This window comes from Ochlerotatus camptorhynchus, unplaced genomic scaffold (genome assembly GCF_037179485.1).
Source record: "Ochlerotatus camptorhynchus isolate MF236.1 unplaced genomic scaffold, CSIRO-AGI_Acam_v1.1 ptg000510l, whole genome shotgun sequence".
NCBI classification, from domain to species: Eukaryota; Metazoa; Arthropoda; class Insecta; order Diptera; family Culicidae; genus Ochlerotatus; species Ochlerotatus camptorhynchus.
The window spans coordinates 330243-341440 of NW_027040994.1; the positions used below are offsets into that span (position 1 = coordinate 330243).

Here is an 11198-nt window from a genome sequence, read left to right on the forward strand (position 1 = left end):
AAACCTCTCATTTAACAACTGTAGAAGTGCTTCAAAGAACACGAACATGAGAACATACATGAGCTTGAGTCGAAGCAACCCTGTCACTTAGCCTTAACTGACTAGGCCATCTGAGGTCCTGAACATCCTTCCAAAAGTTCATTTGGTTCTAACATAAATCTGCACTAGCTCTTTGAAGCTAATAAAGAATATAAAAAAAACGATTGTTTTGATCAACTCGTCTAGAAGCTGGATAGCTTGAATTTATAAACGTCCATAGAATTAAAAAAAAAATGAAAAACCAACACGATTTGTTCCTCTATATGCATATATATCAGGAGATCTAGTATCGAAGCCCAGTTGGAGAAAAGACGAGTTCCTACAAAATTTAACACAGAAAAACCACTTGCAGCAATTTCCCTGAGAGTAACCGTGATCATCTGAAATCGCCTTTTTGGATTTGAACTGGGTCCATTGAACGTTTAAGCTCGCAAATATATCAGTTTTATTCAAGCCACAATTGTTATCCTCTAAAGCTGTCGCATCGATTTCTTCTAAATGACGTATCTGTCCCACTCATCGCCACCTTCATACAGTAATCCTCACGCACAGGGCGCGAGCAAAAGGAGTAAATCTATAAAAAGCGGGGCGAATTATGCTACTATAATCAGTTCGGTTTCGCTACTCGTGTTCAAAACGCACCCTCTCTTTGGGTTGTTCGATGCGTTGAGCCCATCAGCGTAAGGCATCAAGTAAGTTCTGCTTCAAAGCTTGTAGTGTGATCGTGGCTTGGAGACTACTACTGGAGACGGTGGTGGTTGACAGTGAAATTGCTGGCATAGTTTTGCCCGAAATCGGATTGAGCGATTAAGTCAACATTTTTTTTTTCGTTGGAATGCCGGAACAAATCAGTGCAAATCATGTACAATAGGACCTTTAAAGGGCTGCTGAAGTTCAAGTTTATTGATGTGGACCTTGGGGTAGTGTGCTTCTAACAACAAAGAACTGTTTGTTAGTTTGTAGTGAGGAATTTAGTTGTTTTATGTGCATATTTATCTCTTGTAAATTTAATGAGTTTGATTTGTAAGCAATTATCACCTTGTGGTGAATTTTGAGTTAACTTAAAAAAAAGGTGAAAAAATACGGTATGAAAGTGGGCACTTGGTTTGAAACATATTGAGAATCATACTTGTGGTTAACCGCATAATTCCGAAAAATCAGTAGGAGTGATTTTACTTTTATTTAAGAGATCTTAAGGCGAGTTTACGTGTATTGAAAAGCTGTGGTTTTACTGTGTACAATAAAATTGCATTGCATTGCTCAACGGGAAGCTCTCCGCAGAAAAAAAAATAATCATAGAAAATCAGTTATTTCCTTCGATTCATGAGAAAATTTACATGTAAAATCTTTTATTCTAACTCAATGTGAATATTTGATAGACTTGCCCTCGGCTGAAAATCACTTTAATGAAGTTTAACAAAAATAGGCACTAATCAAAATCGCAAAATTAAATTTTTCCGGTTTTTGGGACCAACTATTTTATAGCCATGATGACAAAAAAAAAAATGTTTTAACGCTTAAATTTTCTTTAGAATTAAAAAAAAAGCATGGCATTTTTCAATTTTTGATACCATTTTCACAATTTTTCAAATCAAAACGTATTATTTTTTGTTGAAATACGACCATGGTTTTTCCTTTAAGATTTATATTATTTATAACAAAATGTTCCTAGCTGTGACAAGTAGCGATTACGATCATCCAATGTCAAGATCAAGCGCAAGGTCAAGCTCACTGAGAATTATTGGTGATACCAGACGTGATTTTGTTTTCTTAATCCTGGATATGAAAAAACAATCAATTTCTGAGACTTGGTACATAATCAGTATGTTTTCTGGCTAGTATTATTAATTCAAGATCTCAAACGTAGAAACATTATCAGAATCTTAAAGTTATCAATATTCTGGACCTTTGAATATTTGTGCAAATCTCAAACTCAGATAAATGTCCTACATGTCCGACTTAGAAAAAATTTCTTAAGATTCCAGGCTTTGAAAAATGTTCAGACACTAGGATATATGTACATAAAAAAATCCAGTTTTTTGAAAAAGTTGAAAAACATTTTTAAACTAGCATCAAATAAAAGAGAAGCACCCAAGATTTCGTTTAGTATTTCAGCGATACTTTTTTTATAATAATGTTGTTCTGCCAGAGTGCAGTGGGCCAGAAATGCAATCGATAACTTTTAAACGAAGCATTTCCGAAGCTTGGTGTAAACTATGAAGCTTCTCATTAGAGAGGGTCTACACAGAAAAAAATTCTGAAATTTGAAGGTGATGTAAACATCCATGCATGCAAACATTCATACTTGTAAACTTCCTTTTCACGTAAACTACCAAAGTTGCAACAAATGTTGCATACAAAGATGGATGGTTGCATACCATATATGGTATATTTTAAGAAATGTCTCATAAATTTACACGATCCATAATATAAACTTGTTTGATATAAGACGCTCCATTTATGTGCATCATAGTGAAAGAAATGTACCCTACTTTTTCGAACTGTGTAGGATAAGAATCTTATGGGTGCCTTCCATTCATTTTGACTAAACAAATGTTTTAAGAAATTATGGAATAATAAGACATTATGAAAATATTTTGATTACGTAAACAACAAGAAAAGATTGTTAAGTTTGTGTTTGACACATAATACCTGCCAATTTTGCTACATGAGAGTCGCAATAAGCGATTTTGTAATTTATCTCACCCACTCTTCGCTCTTCACTCTTCGCGAAGAGACGATCAGAAAAACGCTCATTGTGACTCTGTCAAAGCTAAATTTGCAGGTTTGATGTGTGAAACACAAACTTTACAATCTTTTCTTATTACTTACACATACAAAATATCATCATAATATCCTATTATTCTATAATTTTATAAAACATTTTTTTAGTCAAAATGAATGGAAGGCACCCTAAGATATCAGTGGATTCAAAACAAACTACCTTGGCAACCTATGTGTAGGTGGTTTCTAGCATCACTGTCCATGCAATCAAGATAGGCCCGCTCTATTTCTCATTATAACAAAAAATCTAATGGCAGCACCAGATAATTCAAAACTCGCGCCATCTAGAAAATCTATCTTTTTACTCTGACATTGTGGAGACTTGATGTCTTCGTCTGGAGAGTCTAGATTTCTAAAAATAAACAACTGAACTCAAGGTACCAAAGTATGTTTCTGAGTTATATTTGAATATTTAAGTTCAGGCTACCTCTCTAGATTGATTTCAGATCGAATGCATGGGAATACCGTTACTTTTAGGTGGATCATGTTAAAAAATAATTTATAAAGAAATAATGAAAACAACTGCTGTATTTCCATTTTTTTTTAATAGCCTACATATGCTCGTGAAATTCCAAAACGAAGAAAATTAACCCCTTAAATTTAGTGGTATCAAAAGCTTTTTGATTGAAAATCAATTGAACTAGTTCGGGTCTTTCAAAAATGGTAAAAATCGTTTTTTTTTTGCAAACAGTGTAAATCATACCACCATGTTGAAAACTAATAATACTCAAATTGAAAATGACCCCAGAATTGATTTTGGAAACTCATCAAGATTGATTTTGAGGTAGAAAAATGCCGAATGGATTGAATATTTTGTGGAAGCTGACATTTGTACTTTTGAAGTTTCACGCTAAGGCTTTTTTATAGTATCACATTAAATTGGTATGGATTAGCCCTAAAAAATATTCCCACAATATCATTCCAATACCAAATTAAGAAAATGCAATACGAAGACGACATCAACCATTGCTGTTTTTTCTACCACCACGGTAATAGCAAAGGGGTAACTCTAAGACCAGAAGGTCCCGAACAACCTGACAGCGGTTTGTTTTTTTTTTCAACCAGTAAAACGCTTGTATTAGTGAAACTGCTCACTATTACCATAGAGGTAACTCTAAGACTAGAAGGTCCCGAAATAACGTGCTCAACTTTTTGGCTCAGCTCTGGTACCCTGGTATTCTCTTCGGTCCCAAGCTATTCGATTCACCCCTCGAAACATAGGAAAAACCAATAACCCCTCATTTTATCTGTCAAACTTTCATAGCGAATCAAAACAAACATTGCGTAGTACTAGAATTTCGACTAGAATGGGGAACGTTAATCGTTTGCTTGGGACCAATAGGCTAGTCAAGTAGTGAGCCAATTTAAAATCGGTAGTTTCGTATTGATTGTTTGTTATACTGGCTACTAGCAAAATCCGTTCACGAAATATTTCGTGAATTTTAAATAACCTGAAAATCAATCAAATAACATTCTCAATCTCATTCTTAATTACAGCATGTTCCCACAGCTTCTACTTCTGTGCCTGTACCTTAAATTCAGCTCGGCAGCTTACTATTCCGTTCAATCACCATATACCAATGCACCAGGCATAAACTATGCTGGTGGACAAAGTCACTATCAGACGGGATACTTAGCGGGTCCAGCAAGATATTCAGGCTCTGTACAGCCCGTCGTCAACGTTGCTGGCCAAGGTCACTATCAAACGGGATATCTACCAGGACAAGTACGATATTCAGGCGCTGTACAACCCGTCGTCAACGTAGTTGGAAACGCTGCTGGACAAGGTCACTATCAGACAGGATATATACCAGGACAAGTACGATATTCCGGCGCTGTACAACCCGTCGTCAATGTAGTTGGAAACGTTGCTGGACAAGGTCACTATCAGACAGGATACTATGCGGGTCCAGCGCGATATCCAGGCCCTGTACAGCCTGTGCACCTAGTTGGGAATCCCTCATATCCCTCATACTATTCATACAACATACAGGCACCAGTATCTTTTGCCACCCATCCATTTCAAACATACGGTCATGCTGCCGTCACTCCGGTAGTGTACGGTACAGTCCAACGACCAAACGTTGTAGCATATGCTCCACAACCTGTTCAACCTGTAGTTACGCAATATCACACACCAGCTATTCAACCGGTTCATGTTCCAGCAGCACCTGCTGTACCTGTTCACGTTCCAGTAGCAGTCACTCCGGTTACCCCAATAGCATCAGTTACACCAGTTACCACAACTGTTACGAAAACAATTACCAGAGAAGAGGAAACTGTGTCATCCAGTACGGAACCTCCAGTTCCCGTTATCAAATCTCGCAGATATAAAGTAAGAAGACCAGCCATTCAGAATCAATTTTATGACATTGAAGAGCGAGTTATCATTCGACCTGTTGGCAGTGCTCTAGTGGAGCTGGAACAACCTGCTTCCAGGACCGAAACAAAAGTTACCACGCACACCGTCCAATCACAATCGGATCGAGGAAGTAGTGGTCGTGGACGCACGGTTACTACAGAAACAGCGACCGTAACGCCGAAGCCCCAAATAATACACACGGTGTATCATCAAACACCTGTTCAGCACACTCCGGCAATAGCTCCACATCCTGTCATCATTCATGCTAGCAGTGCAGGGCACGTGGTTCCACAGGCCGTCGTTCCGCACTTTCAAGCCCCGGTTTATGTGAACCATGTGCAGCCTGTGTACATTCCAGCGACTTCCGTCCCAGTTACCACCTTCAAGCCTACTTATCACGTAACTGTACCTGTTGTCGCAACACCTGCACCAACTACCGTCTCTTCCACTACTACCAGCACTGGTTATGATTACGACGACTCTGTAGTTGTTGAAGCTCGCGGTGGCAGTGGCACATTCCATGGTATAACATCCACTGAGGCACCCTTCGAGCATTCCACATTAGATGCCACAGCAAAATATCGTGACGATGAGCTGCCCAAGCGAGGAGATATTGCTATTACTTATGCTTCAACCGAAGCAACTCACCAAAGCCTATCAGAAGATCAGCAAACTGCAACAGATCTTACCGTTACAGCAAGATCCAACCTCAATTCTCGCTTCAATGTTGAAAACCAAAATCAATCTCAATCAATCGTATCACAGAGTCAAGAATCATCTCAATCTCGCAATGCAAAAATCAACGAAATTACTGCGACATCTCCAAGAGTCTTAATTTCAAATGGACTATCAGCCGAACAAGCTCGCAGTAACCAAGAACAATTCATCCGATTACTTTCGGAAAGGGACTCTATTGCTGAGGTAGGCTATGGGCCCAACACCGACACGTCAAGCAGTTTGATCAATACATACGTCCGAAGTCGTGTCCTATCGGCAACACCTGCTCCGCAAGGTAGCAAGGAAACGAGCAGAACTGTCAATATTCGAAGAATAATCGTCTCAAGGCCCATCGAGACCGAACAAGAGGTAGAAGTTCGAGAACAAACATTTTCTCCCCATAGCACCGCACATCAGGTCACGTCCAGCTCAGATCAGGTTCCCGTCTACTCGACAATCAAACCACCAGCTTTTTCGCATGATGACGCCAAATAAAAACGATGCATTTATATACCGCAAAATGAAATAAACGACCATTGTTACCGAAATCCGGCTTTAATTTCACTTTTACCGAACTCATTTAGAAATTCAAATTTCAATGCGCAAGAACTCACGACTTACCGAATTGCTCAAGTGCTGTGTTCAGTTGGATTCCATTTGTCGCTTTAATCACGCAGTCACGCGCAAGAAGTTCATGCATATTTTAGTTTGTAGATGCCATACGTATCAAAACAAAATAGATCACCGTCCTAGACCTTTCAGCATCTCACTCAAAATTTGGAAGTAGGTATGTGATTTGATGACAAGTAAATGTTATGTAATCTGGTCGACTTCCTGTTTTTGCAATCTAGATTCCGTCCGAAATGTCATATGATCTTTCAAATGTTCATGATTCACTATACTAGAAGATTATATGAAGCAGCACTAAATCTGCTGATTTATGACGTTTTGTTCGCTCAATAAATTATAGTAAACTAAAAATCATAAAATCGATCCTTTGCTCATAAAATTATGCATTGCAATCATAGATTAAACACTTTCGTTCGAAGCGTGCGATTCACCCACACATCGGGATGTTAGGAAAATGTTCAAATCAGTATAGGGTACATGTACCAGTTATGGTTATATGTTTTTATTATGGTTTGTTCAAATTATGACCTATGGGCTTTTCACATACCACACACATTAATGGGAACGAATAACCATGCCTGATACATCTACCGTATGCGATGTAATGGTGCATCAATAGGGAAACAAAGGCTTGAAAATTTTGTCACAATCAGGAAAAAGACGTAATTCTGGATGCTTTGTAATCAGGGTTGCTTCCACTCACTTGCTATAAAAACATATTTTTCGGAATTATGCAATCATTAGATGATAAAATTATATGTTGTACTTGTAAGTAACGGGAAGAGGGTTTAACGAATGTGTTTGACTCATAAAACCTGTCAATTTTGCTTTCAGAGCGTCACAATAAGCGATCTTATGATTCGTGAGCGTTCACTCAGAGTGAGCACTCACAAGTCGTAAAATCGCTGATTGTGACGCACTGAAAGCAATATTGACAGATTTTATGTGTCAAACACATACTTCACGTCCTCATCTTGTAACTTAAAAGTTCTAATTATCACTATACCATCTCATGATTTCATAATTCTGAAAATCATTTTTTTTAAGCAAGTGAGTGGAAGTAAATTGAAATTAATTCATATTTATTCTTTAATATTTTAGTTTAAAGTTCGAGTAACAATCTTCTCCTACATCTTTGTGCCTACCTTCAACTAAGTGTTTTTCACATTATTCGAGTAGATTAAGAAAGCGTATCCTACCACTCGTACATATTGGAACGATTATCATGGAAATTTATTTTTTTCATTTTTTTTTATTATTATAGTCACTTGGGTCTTGACTTGTCCGGGGGTAAGATTTGAACTCGTGACTTTGACGTGAGAGGTAAGGATGTTAACCACTACGCCGGGGTCGCCATCGTCATGGAATTATTAACGAGGTTATTATTATTCAAATAGAATTGACTACGCGAAGGAGCTTGGTATTGAACCCACGGTCTTCTGCTCAGTAGGGGAACGAGCTCCTTTTTAATCATCGAGTTGCTGCTATTACCAACCGGTGGAAACTAACGATTTAAAATTAGCTCACTACTTGACTCCCAAGCAAATCGATTAACGTTCCCCATTCTAGTCGGAATTCTAGTACTTCACTATGTTTTTTTATTCGCTATGAAAGTTTGACAGATAAAATGAGCGGTTCGTCGATTTTCCTATGTTTCGAGGGGTGCATCAATTAGCTTGGGTTTGAAGAGAACACCAGAGAAAAAAAAACTAAATAAAAAATCTCTCAAATATTAACTGTGGAAGTGCTGTAAGAACATTAATTTCAGAGCAGGTGAAGCTCGTTTAAGAAGTCGTGGTATAAGAATGTTCAGGAGTTCTATTTGGTTATTTTTAGAACACGAATGACGTGCACTGACCGATTATCAATGTCTGATACTATTTTGGAATCAAAGATGATGACTTTCAGATTAGACTTTTTTTAAATACAAGTTAGCGACTCCCAGTTTGATAAAAAGCTTCTGAAAACATTTTAGTATTGGAATTTTCGGAATGGATACTGCTTGGGGAGACTGGAAATCTTTACCTGACACAGTATTTAAACATGAATTACCAAATATAAGTTTAATTGATTTTGTTGGTAGCTTGAAAAATCTTATCAAAACATAGAGTTACTAAATTGTAAAAAAAAAAATACGGAGCTGTTTTTCAAATATAAATAAATCGATATTAAATTGTTGAAATACAATTTATTTAGGCTCCTCCTGGCATTTCAAGAAATGTGATTACTAAAAATAAGTCTTGAACAAAACATTATGTATCAGATGTAGTTTGGGGATTAGGATCAATCTAAAAAATGCAAAATGTTGAAAATAGACCGTTTGGTAAACTACATCAATCGATCCAGGTATGATAAGTTTGCTTTTTTAATTGTTGTACATGCTGTTAAATTTGGGTATTTCGTAATTAATAATATAATCTGGATCAACAATAGAAAAGGGCTCATAAGAATTTGTAAACAAACCGTTTCAAAGCCCTTTACTCACAAAGCGAAGGTCACTCACACAAACCAAAACCATCTTCGGATATGGGAAACTTCTACTTACACGATGATGGTGTTGGTTTGTCTAGACTGTCTTCCATTTGTGAGGAATGGGCTTTGGAACGGTTTGTTTACAAATGCTGATGGGCCCTTTTCTATTGTTGATCCAGTAATTTAAAAACCGCGTTGTTTGAACTCAAATGCATGTTCGTACCTTTCTTAGCAAGATAAGGAAATATGTCTCGTATCCATAACTGTATGTGGTGAATACAAATCGAAACAACTCTGAACGAACGCAAAGAGTGCGTTCAATGTTTCCAATTCGAAGAATCGGCTCATGCACGAATGATCGAAGCGAGCTTTCATGCTTTTAAGGCTAAAGGATTTCAGTAATCAACTAGTTCGTTTCTTATGGCAAAGCTTTTAATATGCCAGTAGAACTGCAACTGAGTATGGGTGCATTCTAATGCTAACATATTTTTGAATGCTTGGAATCCATTGGGTTAAGTTATTTAATGTAATGTTATCGTAGCTGAGTGATCTGCGTTTTTTTTTAATTAATCACACAACTGATTGACGAGCTATGATCCGTGTACACATTGTTAATAAAAGCTTTTGAATTTGCACCATAAATTGTAATTTAATTTTTTAATATGTCATTTATCCTGAAATGGATAATGCGATTGTAATTAAATCGTTAAGCAGCATATGTATAAATGTAAGCTGCATCTACATTAGAGCTCAAAAGTCATGTGGCGAATTGTTTTTTGATCACATTTTTTTTCCTTTCAAGATTTTTTTTTTGATTTTTTCCTGACGTGGTTAAGCTCTTAAATATGAGTGTTTTGAGGCAAGTAACAGAAAGAAATATTTTGAAAAACCTCACTAAAACTAATTTCATACAGAATGCGTGAAATTTTGTAGCTTCTTGATGTAACTTAAAGCTGAAAATTTTCAGAAATCATTCAATTCAGGCGTAAAAGCCATAAGCCGCTTCATTTAGCCGAAATTACAGACCATTAAGGAATGGTATTAAGGAGATTAATAAATTGAATTAATAGGTCTTTGATTTACCACCCATTCAACTAAAATAGCGACCAGAAACTCTGCTACTTTGAAGGAATTTATTGTTTAATATATTTACACAACACTCTCAATTGAAATCAATAAATTCAACTCGTTTTACTAATATTTACTGCCCGAATTACTGAGCTATTATTGAATAAAAAGTATACTTAAGGCAGCTTGATGAAATGAATAAAATAAAAGATAAATTTCAATCGGAATATTACACATAAAAATATTAAACCTCAATTTAATTTTAATGCTCAATTAAATACTCTTCTAACTTTCATTGTTATTCTCCATTTTACTTAATTTGATATAACGTTGTTTTAATTTTTTCTTAGTATGTTTTAGAGCAGTGAAAAATTAAAAAAAATCCACATTAAAACCCCTTTATATTCTGACATTTGCTACGCACACACTAAGATTTTGTTTTCGTGTTCGGTAAAACTTTGACCTTCATTTTAAAGGCTATTGAGTTTGAAAATAATTTCAAAACATGTTCAACCTTCAAATTGTTTTTATGTTACTTCATACGCGAAGTTAGCGATTGTCAGAGTTGGTTGGAAATGCTAACATGAAGCTTTAGTTGGATAATTTTTATTAGCTAGAGAATGATCTTAGAAGATGGTAGGTAGATAGTTCCGTTAGAGTAAGGCAGTATGAAAATTGAATAGAAGTTGAAAATGAGCGAAGGGCCATTAATGCGACAGTTTTTAAAGTCAAACGCACATCTTTTGCCTAACCCGTACGATGTACGCATAGACTTGAAGTATGTCTTCAAGTTTACAGGCCTGTAGGAAAAATTCTCGAATATGAGAAGTTAAGATTGGATAGTCTCAGTCTATTGGTACAACTCGTAGCCAGCGTAAAATTTTCGTCAATTTTCCTCATGTTCCGGCAGATTTTTGAGGTTTGGAGCTCTGGAAAACATGAAGCAATTTTACTTATAGCTGAGTTCCTTCACTTTCTGCGATTATGAGTAAACCTAAATCCAAATTTGGGTTAATCTCACTGGTCATGTAGTATTAATTTGCTTGGGGAAATTTTTGATAAATTGACGTTTGAATACTTGTTTTTAAAAGCAGATACGTCCTTATTGAAATCCTTGAATTGATTG

General features: G+C 36.5%; 1 protein-coding gene across 1 annotated transcript; it reads left to right on the top strand.

The window, feature by feature from the left end:
• Nucleotides 1–654: 654 nt before the first annotated feature.
• LOC135712866 (uncharacterized) lies at nt 655–6450 on the top strand. Its single transcript, XM_065235935.1, has 2 exons — nt 655–731; nt 4321–6450. The coding sequence occupies exon 2, from the start codon at nt 4322–4324 to the stop codon at nt 6395–6397; it is 2076 nt and encodes a 691-aa protein (XP_065092007.1). The 5' UTR covers nt 655–731; nt 4321; the 3' UTR covers nt 6398–6450.
• Nucleotides 6451–11198: the final 4748 nt, after the last annotated feature.

Bases quoted from the DNA above. Each gene is read 5' to 3' on its own strand.
- LOC135712866 (XM_065235935.1), top strand. From the start codon at position 4,322: ATGTTCCCACAGCTTCTACTTCTGTGCCTGTACCTTAAATTCAGCTCG.